Source organism: Ailuropoda melanoleuca, chromosome 11, assembly GCF_002007445.2.
Source record: "Ailuropoda melanoleuca isolate Jingjing chromosome 11, ASM200744v2, whole genome shotgun sequence".
NCBI lineage: Eukaryota > Metazoa > Chordata > Mammalia > Carnivora > Ursidae > Ailuropoda > Ailuropoda melanoleuca.
Genome location: NC_048228.1, coordinates 92231336 through 92250979, shown reverse-complemented (window position 1 = coordinate 92250979; position 19644 = coordinate 92231336). Strand labels below are relative to the sequence as shown.

The 19644-nt window shown below is 38.0% G+C and overlaps 1 protein-coding gene across 1 annotated transcript in view; it reads right to left on the bottom strand.

Annotated features, from left to right (window-relative positions):
• Positions 1-739: 739 nt before the first annotated feature.
• The window catches only part of PPARGC1A (PPARG coactivator 1 alpha), a 461990-nt gene continuing 443085 nt past the window's right edge, over positions 740-19644 (bottom strand). The window contains exons 10-12 of the mRNA XM_034670962.1: positions 10525-10686; positions 10041-10192; positions 740-4733 (exon numbers count right to left, since the gene is read on the bottom strand). Coding sequence (XP_034526853.1) covers positions 4630-4733; positions 10041-10192; positions 10525-10686 — 418 coding nt within the window. The 3' untranslated portion in view covers positions 740-4629. The remainder of the gene's footprint in view (positions 4734-10040; positions 10193-10524; positions 10687-19644) is intronic.

Genomic DNA, 19644 nt, shown 5'->3' with positions numbered 1-19644 from the left:
TGCTCGGTAGCCACAGTTGGAGGTGAGGGCCATGTTTGGGTAAGATAATGTAATTTTTCTTTTCTGTTTTGATAAAACAACTGGCAAATCTTAGAGTCTTTCCCCAATGTCATGTTTATGGTGGGTCTTGCAATGCAGGTGGCTGGGAGTGGGGATGACCATGTAAAACTGGGAGAGGGCAGAGCACGAACAAGGGCATTCTCTGTCATCTCCGTCATCAGGACCACCAGTCACCTGCGAGGCACAGTAGACAGACATCCTGACAGCAAGCTGTGTCAGCAGCTATCAGCTCGTCCCATATGACTTGCACACGATGGGGGCTGCGCCCTGTTACAAGTCTTGGCAACATGCTCAGTCCAACTACAGAATTGCTTCCTAAGCTGAATATTCAGCAGGATTCTCACGAGGGGCAATGGCTTGTACTTAAAAATACACACTTTCTGTACGAAACCTAGTTAATCCATTTCCTAAAGCCCCACGTCATCGCTCATTATAGAAACCACTTCCGCCTTTGCCGTTTGAAAGGAGAAAAGGTAAAATACAGAAGGTCTACGTTACCTTAGAGCTGAAATCCATCCATGAATGTGGAGAAGCAGGGAGAAAGGGAAGGAGATCCAGAGAGGAAACGGAATAATGATAAAGCCACTAATGTGTACTGGTCTGAGAAACATGCCAACATGAGATTGGTTACAATAAATAAGAAAAGCAGAAGTAGATTTGAAACATTCGTTTCCCTTTATTAGCTCAGTGAGGCTGATGTGTACTGCACATTTAAAAAAAAAAATCACAGGAATTTTCATACAATGAATAAAACCACAACAATACATGTAGAATTGGCAGGTGGAAAAAAAAAGCCCGGCAAGGGCTGAACTAATCGCTCACTTTCCCTCTTCAGCATAGTTCAACCAACAGTGTTACACTTTCACCTACAAATCTTAAAGTAGCTCCATCAAATCAGCAGTTCACATTATTGGAAATGTCTGTCACATAGGTACAAATTTAGAATCATCACATTATATTACATGGCTATTCTAGGTCACCTATAGATCAGGTCTCAGACTACAGTGATTGAAGTTCTCGTTACAGCCATCAAAAAAGGACACATAATCATTACCTACTGTAAGCTCACATCTAAAGGCATGAAAAGGTTTCCTTTTTTCAACTGACCCAACCATCATACCCCAATAGTGCAAAGTTCCCTCTCTGCTGCTTTGAATGTTGACAGCCCAACCGCGTTGTTCTCGGAGTCGTTTAGCAAAAATTGATTTTGTTGCACTGGAAGAATTATTCCGCTACATCTCTTTAAAAAAACAAAAACACAAAACCCCACATTTCTAAAGCACCAGTTCGGTCACCAAAATTGTAGATGTGGTACTTACCACAGCGTGAAGGCATTGGCCTGCGGTCATCTAAAAATCCTACAGTTCTATGCTGAAATTTGCCTCCAGTGATGAAGGGGTGCATGTGTTCATTTGAAATATTCTCTCCAAAAAAAAAAAATTAAAAATAAAAATAAAAGGAACACAGTTTACATTTTGATGGGCTACCCACAGGGTCTGCATAAGATACAAAAAGCTCTATTCAGATGGGTTAGTGATTCTCTCTTTGCACTAATTTTAGATGCGATTTGAAGTCCATGGAGGAAAACTATCTTCATGGTAACAATATTTGTCAGGCCAGAGTGGGGATAAATTAATCCTCAACTTGAAATCTGTAGTGTTGTCTTTTGATAAGTAAGAAAAGAAACCAAGTATTTTACTCATGTCAACATCCAGGGCAAAAAGGAGAATGTATTTAAAATTGGATCACAAAAATTTAAAGGCAAAGTAGAGAACGCATCTGGTCCTTGAACACATAATATGATTTACTAAATATTGATTTCTTAAAAATAATTTATTGCTCTTAATAGTCTTTTTTATTATTATTATTCTACAACAGAAGATACTCAAAATTCCGAAAGAAAGACTGTAAACTTTAGTTTGGCGTTCACACAGAGTTAAAATATCTGCATTTAACCTACAGAACAACAAGAATTAGGCGGATTAAAGATATGTTACTGCCGTAACGCAGAACCTGTGAACAAGTTCTTTTATTTCATATTTTTTTTTTATTGCTTTCTATCTACTTAGAAATAAGAAGCCAAAAAATCAAGCAAGCATCCGACAGGACAGACAGTGGATTCACTCAGAACACAATATGCTGGTGATAAATGAATGCAGCTACCAAAATTAGCTGCATTGGCCTGGGGGTGAAATCCGTTTTATAAGATTGTGTTGGGCGAGAGAAAGGAAAAGAACGATTAAGGAGTAGGTATCTCACATCTTCCAGAAAAGTCATGTCGGCCAAACTGTAATCGAATCTCAATTTAGAAACTTGAATACACACTCCAAACTTTACTGACTTCCATTCCAGGGCTCCGCACTCAGATGAAATCCTGATGCTCAAAATGGAGGTTTTTCTGAAGTTTTTATTGAATTTAGCAGAAGCAATGTCATCAAGAACAACATCATGGTCACGTCAGAGGCCAAGCTAGTGCAAGTAGAAACACCGCTTCTGCAAAAGCTGAATTTCCCAAATGAAACATTTCAACTCCAACCTGACAATTGCCATGCATCCTAGGAAGAAAATTTCCACTGGCTTTATTATTTTCATCATCTCATAATTTATAATAAATAGGCTATCTGCAACTGATAAATATGTCTCTTTAGTAAACAAAGGAATGAATTATCAGTATTTATACAGGATGCATAACTGTAAAAAATACAGATAAATACCATCATCATACTCTGCCAAGGGAAAGAGATACTGGCTTCAAGAATAGTCTTCAGACACACATTAATTATTGTAAAAATCATACTATAATTATTACCTCAGCATTTTGTATCAAATTAAAATCACAAAAATTAAAACGAAACAGCATTTTAAAAAGATTTCTGACCTCTAGTTTCAAAACTACTGTTGATAGAGAAAATAAAAACATTTCTTAATGGTTACCCATTGAGAGACTTTACATAAAATCATGATATCTCCTAGAAAAATTTTAGATGAGAAAATTTCATTCCCCTAACAAATCCAGTGTATAAAACTTCAAAGAAAAACAAGCAACAAGAAAATGTGGAAAAATATCGCATAAGTGGTTAATACCTTTAGGGGCTAGGATATTTCTTGACAAGATGCTTAGATTGAAGCTCATCTAAGAAGGGATGGATATGCGTAAAGCATCATTTTGTTCTTGCACTCGACGGACACACACACTGTCTTTTTTGTTTTTACAATCAAATATATATAAGCAGTAAGTTCAGCTTCTAAATATGTGAGTGTACAATAATTGTATCACCTCGTAATTACATTTGAATATTCTTGATTAAGAAAAATTGAGCAGTTTTGAAAAGAAGGCTGCATTTACAGTGCATAGCTGTAACAAAAAAGAACTTTGTTGTATAGTATGTACACAAAATAAAAATACTCCATTTAACATCTGTAAATACTTCACTACATCAGAGAATGTAGCAATTACACTATCTGAACACATACCAGAGAGTTCTACCCAACTCTCATTAGTAATGTAACACCGTGCCCGCTCCTCAGAAAGGACCGCTGAACAAGCTGCTCGCTTGACCATTGACAAGGCTTTTGAAATTTGCAGTGGAAGATCAACATTTTGGACATTTACATGGGTGTCAGGATAGAGGATGAACTACAGAAACTTCAAAATGTTAGGAAAGTTTAGCATTCCGCTGCCCGCAGTGTCCTCTCCCACCCAGACTCCATGGCAAAAGGAAAAAAGAAGAAAAAGAGAGACAGAACGAGTGACAGAAAGAGACAGAGAAAGGAGGAGAGAGTGGGGGAGTGAAGGAGAGGGAGAAAGAGAGGGAAGCGGACAGAGAGAGTGAGGGAGAGAGAAAGAGAGAGAGAGAAAGGATATTAGTTCTACAGAACCTGTGGTTTCTTCGGGATTGTCATATAACCATTATGTTATGAGAGAAAGCTTGCTTCAAGTCGATTTTGCACTTTCTTAAAAAACACAGTACGGAGGTTGATGCCCAGACATCAGTGGCTGTCATTTTAGGGTGGTTTGTGGTTGGTTGGTTAGTTTTCTTTCCTTTTGAATTTATGCATTTTTTTTCTTTTTGAATAGAATACGAACATTTTGAAGTTCTAGGTTTTAAATGTGTCTTCATGGAACTGCTGCCATTTGAAGTGGTTTGCCCTGGCACACTCTGGTACCGGTGCCCCCAGTCCCCACCTGTGTATACATATTCCCCCCCAACCAGGCGTGCGCATGCGCGCACACACACACGCACACACACACGCACACACACACGCGCACACATGCGCGCGCACACACTCCATCACCAAGAGACTCCAGGGAAAGCAAAGCTGACACCCATGAATAAACATGTGCTTACTGGATATCCATCCATTCTGTCTCTTGCCTCTTCAGCAGCTGTGTTCATGTAAACCTTTGTTGTTGTTCTTGTTGTATTGTTGTTGTTTTGTTTTGTTTTTATACAGAGAGTGTAAAGTAGGAGAAATTCCTAAGCATGACTTGCGATAGTCAGTTAGGGAAGGACGCGCTGTCCCGTGAGGTATTCACCGTCCCTCTGTCATCTTCAGCCAGGGAACATGTTACCTGCGCAAGCTTCTCTGAGCTTCTTTCAGTAAACTATCGAAATCCAGAGAGTCATACTTGCTCTTGGTGGAAGCAGGGTCAAAGTCATCTGAGTTTGAATCTGCAAGAAACCCACGCCAGGTTAGACACACTCTCATCATTAACTCACTCGTCCAACTCAAGAGTACTTGATTCAGTAATAACTTATCCAATCGATACACTTTTAAAAATATACCCAACTTTTATTGATATATATATTGATATATTTTATTGGTATATATATTTTATATGTGTATATATATTTGCAGAGGGCATATATACCCAATATTTTATTGTTATATTATTTATATTTAAATATAATAATTTATAAACAATATATAAGTATATTTATAAATTTATATATAACTATATACAATGCATAAAAATAAATATTTAAAAATATACATGTTTACATGCTGCTCTCCTTTCAGGCATGAGGAACATATGATCCACTTATCTATTCAGTACCTTGGGAGCACCCCAGCAATAGTGGCACAAATTCACCCCAAATTAGAAGGTATAGGGGAACACTTCATGTCCAGAGAAGGCAAAGTCAACCTCACTAATACGACAGTAAAAATATAGCCATGGTCTTCCCTGAACAAGTCCAAGTCAGCTTTTGTGAAGAGTTTGACATACTTCACATAGACCCTTAACAAAATTGTCATGTTTCAACAACGATGGATGTAAAATGAAATTCTGATTCCAAATATTTCTGATATTTCTCCAGTGACATTTATAAAAAATCAGATATGTCTGCTGGTCTTGCAAATGAGGAAAGACATCTTAGAAATATACCTCTTGCAAATAAATTCATTCTTTTGAGAGCCCTTACTTGAAGGGAAAACCAGTCCTTTCTGGGAAGTATTAACAATCCCACAAACAGACGAACATTTCTGTGTTTTATCCAGAATGTTATGAAACAGAAATGTCCGAAGTGACAGAAGAGTATGAGATTAGATAATATGGTGGCGTACTCATTGACCTCACAAGCTGTTTGGCTGAAGTGGTTGCAATCCCTCAAGCTCTCCAGCACCAGACTGATTTTTCGCCCTAGCTTCAACCTACTTTAACCATCTTAGATTTAAAGACAAGGAAATTCCTTCACTTTCTTTTCTTTCATTCTTACCGTCCCTTGAATTTACTGATTTTTTTTGCCGAGCAAGTTTTTCCAGGTAAGAACAGCAATTACAGTTGGCCTCAGACATAAAAGACAGGACAAAAATGGCCAATCTTTCCTCACTAACATCTTGCAGAGTCAATTCTTAAATTACACCGGCTCCCGTCCTTCTCTTCACAGATAGCCTAATGAGCAGTTGGCTTGTATCACTAAAGCTTCAAGAGCAGCTGTCATTCCAATCAAAATCTTTTTTTGTAGACACATACACACAAAAAGTCCTGCTCATTGCTTGAGATTAACCTGAAATCGGAATTGCACTTGCATTATAAATAAAGTTAGAAGAGTCTCCTGACAGCCAGAGTCTGTGTAGCATTAAGGTCAGCACAGAAATGTCAAAAACACACATACGGGGCTCCGGGGTGGCTCAGTAGGTTAAGCATCTGCCTTTGGCTCAGGTCACGATCCCGGAGTCCTGGATCCCAGATTGAGCCCCGCATTGGGCTCCCTGCTCAGCTTGGAGTCTGCTTCTCCCTCTGTCCCCCACCCCACTCATGCGCTCTCTCTCTCAAATAAATAAATAAAATCTTAAAAAAGAAAAAGAAAAAAGAAAAGAACACACACACAGCTCTTTCTTGAAGGACATTTTGAGAATGCTTAAAATGTATTGACTTTGGGTTACGCCAGATCAAACCCAGAATTTCAGTGTTTCCATATTTTCATTAGCGAAAAAAATATTTGGAAACAGTGGTTGTCGATTCTTCGCTATGAATATGATAGCTGGTATTTACAAATATGCAATCACTTACACAGGCAGACTATGTCACACAATAGGCATCCACAAACTCTTTTCTACTGTATGAATACATGGTTACATGCAATTCCTGAGACAACAACATCTAGGCCACCTCTTTCTTGCCACGAAAGGATATTGCAACACAAGTAAGATATAATAGAATTTTGACAGGAAAAAGACAAAAGCCACTCTAATTATTTTTTAAAATAAATTGTTATAAATAACGATACCATATAAATAGAAACACATCACAATACAACTGCAGTCTTTCCACCTAGAAAACTGTTGGTACAAAGCAAGTACTAAGATTAGAATTTGTTGAATGAATGTATTAATCTTGAACACCAGCATTAAAATAAATAAATAAATAAATAAATAAATAAATAGATAGATAGATAGATAGATAAATAAATAGGTTGAAAATCTTCCCGTTGGGATCTTGGGATGATTTATCAATGAATGCCAAGAGTATATATAAAGTTATGTATATATTTGAGATGCTGATAATGTAATACATTTTTGGAGTTAATGAAGAATTTGAGATGAATGTTATTTATTTCATTTTTCTTACATGTTTAAAAGTTTTATACCATAACTAATTCCTGATGGATATATTATTATTTTCTTAATATTAACCCATCCTTCTCTTCTGGTCCTATAGTCCTAATTTAATTTCTATCTTTCATCTTTAAGATTCTTCACTGAGGTCTTTGAGAAAGATCCATCTGTTTATAAGACAGTAAACAGACTCACAGATTAGAGATTCATGGAAACCAGGCTTAAATCCTGGCTTTACCTAGGTAACATTGATTGTCCCTTTAACTCTGAGTCTCACTTATAAAACTGGCTCATTTTATTAATGTGGAATCACCACATTCTGTACTCATAGTCTTGGAGTAATCACTAGGTGGCCCCGATAATAGAGGAATAGGGTATGTAAGCTAACAATTTGGGGAGCAAAACAGAAAAAAAAATGATTAAATCTTTTTAAAATGATGGGGTTCTTTACTCTTGGTAAAATTAATCTATATCACATCATTTTCACTAACTCCCAACAGACACACATGTGAGCTCCCAATCCCTCTAAGTGTCCAGTATGGTCTCACGCTCATCAAATTCACGGGTCATGCCCTAAAGCATTTAACATGAACTCTTCAGGGGACAAACACAGGACACATATGAATGTGTGTTGTTCGGTTCCAGAGCTGGCCCCTGATGCTGATGCTTTCATTTTAAAATAACTTGACATTTCTAACTTCTCATTGCCATCATTTTTAATTACAAGCACAGCTACTATTTATTGAGCACCTACTTTATGTCAGATACTACGCCAACCACATCACAAATATTTATTTAATCTTTGCAACAGCATTATGATGTAGTTTACAAATGAAGAACTGGAGGCAGAGGGAGCTTAATTGTTTGCTCAAGGTCAGAAGCTAAGTCAGGTTTCAAAACCAGGTCTATCAGATTCCGAAGCCGGGGCTCTTTCCACTCTTCTATGCCTACGCTCAGATCGACTACCCTTCGTGAAATTGTAGGGCTTGAGGGAATTGGAGAAAACCCATGCTACTACAATACACATCAAACATACTTTTCAGAAAATACAGAGCCAGCTTAGCAACGGCAAAGTTTCTATTGCTGCTGGCGAGGCAGAAAGATAACAAGAGGGGAAGCATTCTTCTTAGAAATATTTCAGGGAGGCTCCAGTTCAATTTGGAAATACCATCCAATCCTCCCTCTACCAGTGATGAATTGTGATTTAAAGGCCCCTCTAGGTAGCTTATTTTAAACTCTAGATGTTTTGAAAGACTGGAAACACCCTGGCCTTCATCACTGAAGAAAATAAGTCAAATCAACTTAAGACTTCAATCCGTCTTGACTGTTTTTATCAGCCAACATTTGAACAAATGACTTGCCACCTTTTATATTTTCATCCCTAGGCCTCTATCTCTCTGACAGTCAGCTGCCTCTCCCCTGCTTCATACTATCTATTTAGCTTGTGAAGTGAATTATAGCATATTCCCCCTGAACAATGCACACCTCCTATATCAATTACTTTAGGAAGACATCACTTTGGTGGAGGGGAGAAAAAAAAATCCCTGTATTTGGTATTCATTTCTTTCTTTATACCAAGCCAAAGCAAGTGCAGACAGATATATAGTAATGCTGAGGAACGGATTTATATGTTAATCTTATGATGATTGTTATAAATTGATTTAAATTAATTACATCATATGCACAAGACATTTGCCATTTCCTTTCCATGATTCCTTCATCAAAGGATTTAAAGGCTTACGATATGTACATTAAATAGGGAATGGCATGCAAAGGGACCAAATTAAAATTGGGAAGAAAATTAAGATGTCCATTTTGGCATTATTTATAATGCCAAAAAAATTGAAAATTGAATAAATGTTTAGCTATAATGGAATGATTAAATATAATGGTATTCACCTAACACAATACTGTGCAACCATTAAAGTAAGTTGATAAATTATTTTAAATCCCATGAATACGGAAGAAAATGAACTTACATAATATGCATTGAGAAGAGCTGAATTTAAAAGCTGATAGGTCTAAATTACGTGAGCTCAACTATAAGAAATTAGACATCCTGAGACAAAAGACTGGGCTGTAAATCACACAGCAGATCTCTAGGTGATGGGCTGACAGGTGATATTACTGTTTTTCCTAACACTTTTTACATTTTCCAAATTTTACCCCTTGAGTCTGTATAACTTTTACAACAGGAAAAAGGAATACTTACAAATGCTTCAGTTTCCTTATCTATGAAAGGAGGATGATAATAATAATAATAACCACCTCCTAGGATTGTTCTGGTAATTAAATAAGAAAATGTTTGCAGAGCCCCTGGCACAGTGCCTAGCATATGGAAACTCTCAAAAAATAACAGTTTTTTTCTTCTTTTGTTTTAAAGAAAGTATAGTGTGATTTAGCATATGAAATTATATTTTCTCAAGGTGTAATTTGTAGAAAATGTCTTAGCATTTTTAAGAGTTTGTAGGATAATAAGGAAAAAAGCACCAGAATATTCTATTGCATATTCTGTTCCGTAAGACAAAGGTGATAATACTAAGTTTTATACAGAAGGATTCAGGGCAGGCACAGAAAGCACACTGCAAACCTATGCAAAGACACACACACACACACGCACGCACACACAACATAAACAGACGTCAACACGCACACGCACAAACAGTGCAGACTTTCAGCATTTGAGAAGACAGTACGAAGAATTTACTTCTGCTCTTTGCTGCCAAAACCTGAGCCCTTTGCTTCTGAAACTGTCTTGTACCTTAAAAAAGATTAAAAATAAGATAAAATCTGTATTCAAACATTCCCTTCAGCAAAATAAAGTGAGGGTCCAACCCGATATGCCTATGGTTTACATCTGCTTCCATTTTGAGCCCTCCATTATGGATTCCTCATTCCACGTACAATAAAATCCATACCTAGGTCTGCATAGTTAGACTTGAAAAATTGCTTGCGTCCACAAAAGTACAGCTCGAAGTCAGTTTCATTCGACCTGCGCAAAGTGTATCCATTTTCAAGAGCAGCAAAAGCATCACAGGTATAACGGTAGGTAATGAAACCATAGCTGTCTCTGCAATGGACAAAGAAGAGAGGTTCAAAGCTGGTGAGGAAGCATTAACATATATGCCTGGAACCCTTCCTACTTCGGAAGACTTCCCTGGTGCCAACGTCTGAACCACTGTATCCATTTATCAGTGTGATTGTCCTGTCAAGCAGCTAAATACTTATTTCTGGGACAGGAAATCTCAACTAGAAAGATTAATAAATCGGGATAAAAGAAAATAAATAAGGTTCTGAACTCAACATGTCATCTGTCAAAGCATTCCCATCCTGGTAATCTTACGGCCATAATTTTTTACATATGTCAGCTTCTAAACAAGAAATAATCTTGAAGATTCTTACCCATCATCCCGTAGATTTACTGTGCACTCCTCAATTTCACCAAAAACTTCAAAACGGTCCCTCAGTTCCGTCCGTGTCGTGTCAGGTCTGATTTTACCAACGTAAATCACACGGCGTTCTTCCTGGGGAGGGGGTGGGAGTAAGGAGAGACTTTTGCGAGTTCTGGAGATAGGAAGGAAGTTGCACCTCTAGAAACGTTCCTAAATGTACAGTCATGCATACCGAGAACCCACCGAGCATGCTGGTTCAAGTCAAACATCCACAAAAACGGAATGAAAAGACCACACGTGACCCAAGTCTTAGCGTCCATTTCTCCGTTCTCTGGATTCCCCCCTCCTTCCACAGGTCCTACTCTGCAGCTCACTCTTCTGCTTTTGCTCACCAGCTCTGTTATTCTCTCTCCTGAGCTTCGACATATTACAAAAGAAATACGGGTAATGCGATCTGTTTATCACTGGTTATCACGATCCCTATTAAATACCATAACCCTTATGAATTGATTCTTAATCTTCAAAATTGGTCAGAAACTGACCTGTCTTGCAAAACTGTTTAATTTCTCATTATACTCAGGATTCTCATAACGAGATGCACAAATTTTGACATCCCTCAAAACAACGACTCTTTAGTATAAATAAAAATTACCTGGAGTGCTTATTTAAAATGCAAATTATTGGGGTTTATCCCGGCAGTATTGAAAAAAATTGGAAAAGACAATTCAATGATCTTCATTTTTAATAAGCACACCCAAGTGATTCTGATACAGGTGGTCCAAAGACAATAAGTTGAAAAATACAGTCTTAAAATGTAGGCTATTTTAAGCCATGGGTCTCTGAAGAATAAGAACTATAAAAGAGGCTATAAATTTCACCTTGCCAATGAATCTTATTTTAGGAACAGACTAGAAGGGTGTGGCCTGATTTTCACAAATGGAGTCAATATCATCATAATCTGAAAGTCATCAGCAATATATAACCTACAAAATATGGAAATAGTATCTTACAGCCAAAGGATGGACTCCATTTTCACACAACAGTAAAGAAAACCCTTCTTAGTGTAAGAAGCAATCATGTATCGGTTGTTTTAAGAAGATAAGACCAAAGGTGATGTCTCTCAAAACTGAGGGAAGGTTTTTCCAGAACGCAAGGAGTTTACATAAAGAACGTGCTTACCACCTCATCTCTACACCTACTAAGAACAAACAAGAATGAAGTGAACTTAGGGTTGCAGGGGTTTCAGTTAGATGGGAGCAGAGATGAGGAAACAAAGGACGAAGGCATAGATTCAGTTTGCTCAAGAGTTTTCTCTGGATGTACTGAGAGTATCCTGCCTTGGACGATGTAAAGGGTAATTTGGGCTTATGGCAAAGAGATGCTCTATGTTACTTCCCGAACGCCTTTCCTTTTCATATGCCTAATATTTAGCCAAGAGCCTGGCAAAGAGAATTCAGTAAACACTTGCGAAATATAACTAAGCAATTCACAGATCTGTAATATATACTCTCCTGGGTGATCTGCTCATCCATGCCTTATCTTCTTTTACCGAATGCAACACTCATATTTCTGTTTTCATCAGAGAAGTTCCTCTGAGCTTCAGACTCAAATTGCCAACTGTCTACTTGACATCTCCAGCTGGATGTCCTCTGAGCACTTCAGACTAGACCAACATTCCCCAAACCCAGCTCTCCAGTCCCACCCTCTACCCTGTGGGTCTTTCTCCACTGTTCTTGTGTCAGTGAAATTAATGCCATCTAGCCAGGTATTCAGGGCAAAAACCTGAGTGCCTTCCTTGATTGTTCCCATAGTCCCCTCTACACATCCAATCACTCAGTAAGCCCTGTTGATTTTTACCTCCTAAATATCTCTCTCTCTGCTCTGTCTCTCTTATTCCATCTCCCCTAAACCAAGCTGCCAGCATTTCTTTCTGGACTAGCATAGCAGCTTCTTAACTTGGATCCTGTGTCTATATTTACCCTCCTCTAATCTATTCCTTCACTTCAGTCAGAAAAATCTTTGCTAAGGGAGCAGGAATCTGATCATGTCAATTACTGTCTAAAACATATCAGGGGCCTCATAACTCTTAAGGAAAGACCTAAATGATTAACAGGACCCACCAGGCCCTGCCTGCATCATGGGCTTAACCTCCCACTTCCCCTTCTTCCCTTTATTTTCCCATTACATTGAGCTTCTATCAGTCCCTGTACATACTGTGCTCCTTTCCTTCTCCAAGGCCTTCGCACCAGCTGCCCCCTTGCTACTTGTAAGAGCCTCCACACACTGCCTCTCCCTCCTCTTCATCAACATAAGCATACTATAAAATTACATTGAACTCAACAATCATTTCCTTCTGAGACTTGAGATGAGGCCAGGCTTCCTATTAGTTATTCTTGTAGTACACTATTTCTCCTTTATAGTTCTCTGCCTAGTTGTAATTAAATAATTAATAGTTAATTCATTGTTTAACGTCTACCTCCCTCTACAAGGAAAGCCTCATGAAAGCAGAAACCGCATATCTTCTTGAAAACTATATTTTAAGGGTACTTGAAACACACCAGCGTCTCAATGAATATTTGTTGAAAAATCAATCACCAATCAATTAATCATTTTTAACCCTTACCTTTATGCCTACATGTAATCCTTACTCTCTGAGACTCTTTAAGACAATGGAGAATGAAAGCCAGTTTTGGTGCTTAATCACAGGGAAAACCCTGCCCACGTAGCTCAGCTGAGTGACTCGACAAAGACTTTCAGGATCTGTTTTTACAGGTTTAAGTAGAAGAAGAATGGAGTAACTACATGTTTGCAGAACTCTCACTCTTAAAAATCACTTCTGAACATCGGAGGTGGGCCTCCACTGAAACACTCAGTAAAACGCAATTCCTCTGACAACAGCCATCAGGCGTAAATAATTGACCAGGTGAAGGAGAGCGAACAGAGTCGACTGCCTGATTCACTTCCATGTAGATTGTATGTCGTCTCAATCGAAGGCTGCAATTGCATTGTTCCAGAGCACCCAGCACACCCTGGAGATCAATAAATATAAATGGATGGCAAGACTCACCCTGGGGCAGTGTTATACAGTGTTGTAAGGGAGTCATAACACCACATTCCATTCTATTTACGCAGCCAGCTCCAGCCAAACAGCCAAATGGGATGGGACTGTTATCTAAACTTTCTGGCGCCTGCTTGCATGGGTGTTATGGTTTTTTAGTAGGTTTTTTTTTTTTTTAAATGGGCCTTTTTAGGAAGGTTACTACTGTATAAAGAAAAAGGAGGGGGGAATGTAGAAGAGAGAGAAAGAAATTGAACCATCACAAAGAAATTGCTCAGCTACCATTATGGGAATACACACAGCCTACGTATTCAAGGAAATTTGAAGTTAAAGCTAAAATCGACCATATGCACGTCCATATGCAGACATATTGGGACAGTCTCTGAATTGCTTCTTTATACAAAACTGTATGCAACAATGATCCTACAAAGAAGATAAACCAGAGGACCTTTTCGGATACTGATACATTCTGCAGTAAAAAGAAGACACAATCTAGATGGGAAAAACAGAAACCCCAAGGGCTGGTGCGCAATCACGTAAACTACCTATTTGTCTATCGTCTCCTTTTATGAAACACAGGAATGGAACCACGTCTTGCTTCCTTACAAAGATCAGAGATTGAATACATGCTGAAATTCTCATTTTAGAAAATGATTAGAGTGCTTGGTTTTCCTAGTGCTAAAAATGAAACTAAAAGGCATCTGAAGGTCTAAAAGCAAAGACAAAAATCTTTCAAAGATTGGCCAAAATGTCTAGCAAAGAAACGATTATTTTTAACATGTTGCACTATGATTAGACAGATGAATAGATTCCATATCTTTAAAAAACCTTAACATTTGCAGCCAATTTTTCAAGACATTAATTTCTAAACAGGAGATGAAAGGAAAAGAAATCAAAATGCTTAATAACATTTTCAACTTCTTAAAGGCTTGGAGGAACTCTAAACCTTTGGAAAAAGCTCCTTGAAAAAATGATTTTCAGACCAGTTTTCACTATGGAGGAAGATGGAACATTCATCAAATATCTTTTAGCTTCAATTTTCACAAAAGCTAGTTTGCTGATGGGGTGGATAACAAAATTGAAGATTTATATTGCATTAACAGGTATAGTAAATCATCATTACATCAAAATACAGGGGGATAAATAAGGAAAAAAAAGAACTGAAATTAACTGACTTTGCATCATCAAAATCTTTATCAAAAAGAGAACAGAGCCTCCCAGTTAGCTGGGGAAAACATACAATGGTTGTTTCTCATCAACAAATAAGCTAGCCTTGGTAAAAGGGATTTGACTAAGAGAAAGGGAATTTAGTAAGGAGATTAACATTTATTGAATTCTAATATATGCCAAGTACAGTGCTTGATGCTTCTGTATGGGTGATCTTACTAAAATGCTCTGCAATGCTAGGTAACAACAAGGAACAGCCTGATGTAATTTAGATTTTGGTTCTCAGAACTTCTACATTTCCAAGTCAGCATAATGTAAAAATTCTTTCTCCTATGCTAAGGAAACTGCATGCCAACTTCAGCCATGAAAGATTTATATTCATTTCCAGATCAGCTACCACCCCGACTTCCTCGGAAATTCCAAAGAAATTCCAAATACTATATGTGAGATGAATGGAGAAAATCTATGCCATTTGAGGCTGAATGATATAGCAAGGTCCTCCATCTAAAGATAAAGTGAGAGGGGCGGATGGTTGTGAAAAGGCATGTATGGACAGAAAGAAATGCCAAAACCTCGACAAAAGGTCAAAAATGTGGGGTTATTTTTCTCTCTTTCCTTTTGTATTGATTACGCTATTTAATTCAGTAGGCATTCACTAAGTGCTTACTACTAGGGGGCACTCTTACGGGAGAAACAAAACAACAGCACTCAGTTTTCCAAAGTTACTTGCCTCCAGCTACCACCCCAGAATACTCTTCCTTAGAGTCTAAGGTTGGATCAGTGTGAATAAATCCAGGGTAGTCTACTAGAGCTAACTGCAAGGAAACACAATGAAAAGACAGAAAACACAAACACTATAGACTGAGAGAATGTGGGACAACTTTCAATAAAGCTGTTATTTCTAAATAGTGACCTTCAATTCATTATAGAACATATATTCTAACCCACAGGAAATATCTCTTGAAAGAGGTTTGGATAGAAAACTATTTTCTCCAACAATAATAACTATGAAAAATTACACAATTTTTCCCCCTTTTGGAAGAAGCTGATAATTATCCGTGATGAAGCACTCTTCCTGGCTCAGGGGCTGCCTACGGATGAATGGAAGAGAGAAATGGAGTGGCGCTGTCATTGCCAAGGCACATCCGGTTTGGGTTTTGAGCACTGAGCCATATCCTAATGTGTAGATTTGCCCTTTAAATTAACATCCCATTATCATGTTTTCTGGCAGGAAATTGTACCGACTGCAAATGGAGTTGGATTTAGAACTCCTCAAGAAATGAGAGCAGTGACAGTTTAGACATTAAGTACCAAACTCTGGCTTGCAGAGTTCCGATTAACCTGAATGACTGCAAGCCTAGGACACTAAGGAAGGGTAGAGGGTGAAAGGGTTTTGGTGGAACATGGAGGAAAGGAGCAACCAAAACAATGGCAATGGTCAACCACAGTATAAGATTCTGTGTCAGTAACTACTAATTATTAGTCTTCTCTTAACTCTCAGACTTGTTGCACTCAGGCTGGTCTGGATAAGATTTTTAGATGCATAAGCAATGAAAAGTAGATAGACCTCCTAAACCATCTCCTTATGGAACTCAAAATGAAAGCGACATAGACCACAAGACAAAGGTGGCAAAGACTACTTTAATTTTGTAAAATATAAATTATTAGATGATTTTAACATTGTTTTTCATTTTCTTTTGGAGCCTCTGCTTTGCTAGTCCTCTCATTATATGACTGATCTGAATTAATAGATAACCAGCACTGTACCCTAGACATCCTGAAACGTAATTTGCTACTTGTTCAGTATTTTAAAGGTGTCTCAAAAATATGAATGGAAATCATCTACCCAACCAGCTTGGGTGGACCGTCCTATTTCCTTTAGCTGTTTCATGAATGACATCACAAGCTAATCCAGTCAAATGAATCAAAACCCACTGTATGTGTCTCTGGGCCCGAGTCCATAAAAATACATTTTGCAAATGCACTGTGGCACAAGAAAGCAGATCGTCTTGAGGAAGGAAATTGATCAGAAAATCTTCCCGTGGGTAAACTCATTTAAGTAATTCCACTATGCATCCGAGATAGACTTCAAAATCTTTATCATGACTTCCAGGACACTTTAGGGATCTGGCTTTCATGGAGCCTTCCAGAGTCATTTCCTGTTGTTCCTGTGCCCCAGTGTTCTGGTTAAATGACTGGCGTTTCCCAATATACCTTGCTTTTGTCCAGGGACTTAGTATGAGCTCTAGCTTCTGCCTAGAATAGCATTGCCCAATAAAAATACAATGGTGCATTTACAATTTTAAATTTTCTAGGAGACACATCTTAAAAAATAAAAAGAAACAGAAAATTGAATTTTAATAATGTATTTTATTTAGCTCAATACATCCAAAATATTATTGGTTCAACTGGTCATTGATATAAAAAGTATGAATGAGGCATTTTACACTTTTCTTTTGAACTAAGTCTTTAAAATCCAATCACATTTATTAGTGCATCTTAATTCCAAACTAGCTGCATTTACTGTGTGCCCAGTGGTCACCATATTGCACAGCACAGGTGTATAAAACCTTTCTCCTCCTTCTCTTTTGATTTCAGATCAATCTCACCCTCTCTATGGTTGCCCTCAGTCGCTCTCAGGTCTAGAAGGAAATCCCCCCATTTGTCACCAGCGTACCTTAGATTACCTTCTGCAATAGCACTTAACATACCCTATTGCTTGTTTGCATATCTTTTTCTGCCAGTAGACTTGAAGCTCTCCGGATTCGTGGACCAGGTCTAACCTAATTTTACATCCCAAGCACCTAGCAAATGTTTGTCACATAAAGGATCATCAGTTTTCACTTACATTAAGCAGAAATAGCATATCACTGTCCAAGAGGGGATTAGTTTAAGAATAAGTCCCCAATCTTTATATTAAGCTCTTATTAACTATAGTTCACTGTGTTGGTAAACTAAGTCATCTCTATATACTAGTTTTGGGGGTTTTGTTGTTGTTTTAATCTCCTTTTCCAAAACAGAAACAAAAACAAAATCTCAAAACAAAAATTCTGACAAATGCTTAGTTAATTTCTGATGACTAATGTAGGCCAACTTGACATTGTACTCTATAAGCCATCTTTGAGAGAGAACTGATAAAGGCTGTCTTACTCAAAGAATTAACTAAAGAATCGGTCAATGTTTGTGACACAAAGGAAAGGCAGGAGGTATCTGCTTTCAGTCTGGGGCTAGTGACCTCAAGGTTGCTTTTGATGCAAGCATCAACTATGGAATGTAGACCAATCACACTATTCGATGTTTTGGAAAGAGCCAGCTAATGAAAAGACCCCTCCCTCCTTTTATGTACTTTGGTTAAGTATCTGGCACTAAATTATCTTTGGAAGGAAGAAAAGAAGTACATGCCATATAGCTACATTTATCCACAGCTTTGGTTATAGTGGTGTATTTTGCCCAAATGAGCAAATACTCAATGAAACTATTAATCTCTCTCTTCAATGTGATACTTTTTGGAAGAAACATGAAGGATTTTATAAAATATGAATGTGCAAACACTGAAATAACTATTTTCCTACATGCTTGCTCAACATGATTCTCTTTTTGTAAAGATTAACTGTAATGTGCCATATTAAAAGGCTTTGTAAACTATATGGCATTATATAAATGTGAGTTATTATAATTATTGAACAGGCTATTAATTAAATACAGCAAAATTAGAAAAATTGAATTTTTAATTTTCATTAGTCTTCTTAAGTGTTAACTAATGACACTCTGGCAGCTCTTAATATCACAGCTCATTTGAAAGTTGAGAAAAATGAGGAAAAGTGTTGTAATTTGCGCAAGACTTTTGATTCAGTCTCAGGTAGATTCCATGTTAAATGACAGCAAACACTCTAGACCTTTAGCCTAAGTATTCAATTACTTCTCCCTTCTTTTTTCTTTGAGTGCCTGCGATGAACAAGCCTCTCGGTTCACCTTTTCCCTCTAGTTGATAACTGTTGGCCACTGCTTGATTCTGACTCCATTAGTCAGTTCTTTTTTGTAGGTTTTTCAAGATTTTGTGGATGGTAGTAGGCACTATATAAATCTAACCTTTACAGTTAAAAGTCATTTCCCTAAATGTTGGTTACTTTCTATGCAAGATATGTGCAAAGCTGATCTAACGGAAATGACTCCTAGGAGCTAGCTCATATAGGCAGCTGAAGGGAACAAAAGCAGTGCCACTTCTGATTGATTACTCAGGGCTCCCTGAAGCACTGAGTTGGGAGAGACCCAAAGCTTCCCTGCGGGCTCAGTGGGAAGAGTTCCATAATTGATTAGGAATGTCTGCCATGGACAAGACTGATAGTAGAGTGAGGGGGGTTTTGCCATCTGAGTTCTAGGCTGATAAGCAATAGGAAGGAGGTGGGGTAAAGTCTTATGAGCAGGTGCTGAAAAACTACTGACCGGCAGAGAACAAACAAGTTCAACATAACCTGCATCTTTAGACAGAAGAACCAGTAATGTCTGTATGTCAAGGAAACGCGATACCCTGCAGAAACTAGTCCCGAAATACAGAACAGGTTATTGGGAAGTAGTTCATGAGAAATGTAGATGTGTCAACTACCCAGTGAGATGCTGACCCCAGCGCAAGTATGAAATGATGACTTGTCAGCCCCTCTTCCTTTCCTGNCGCGCAAGTATGAAATGATGACTTGTCAGCCCCTCTTCCTTTCCTGCCTTCTTCAAATCTAACTCGAACCCCGGTCCCTTCATGGGCAATCCAATTCTAACACCTGCCCAGAAGGCAAAAACTGAAACCAAACACTGATACCGCCTTATCTCCCACTCCGACAAAAAGGTCACAGACAACAGTCCAAAAAACTCATCATCTGACCTGATGGAACCAGCATTTGACCAAAAAAAAAA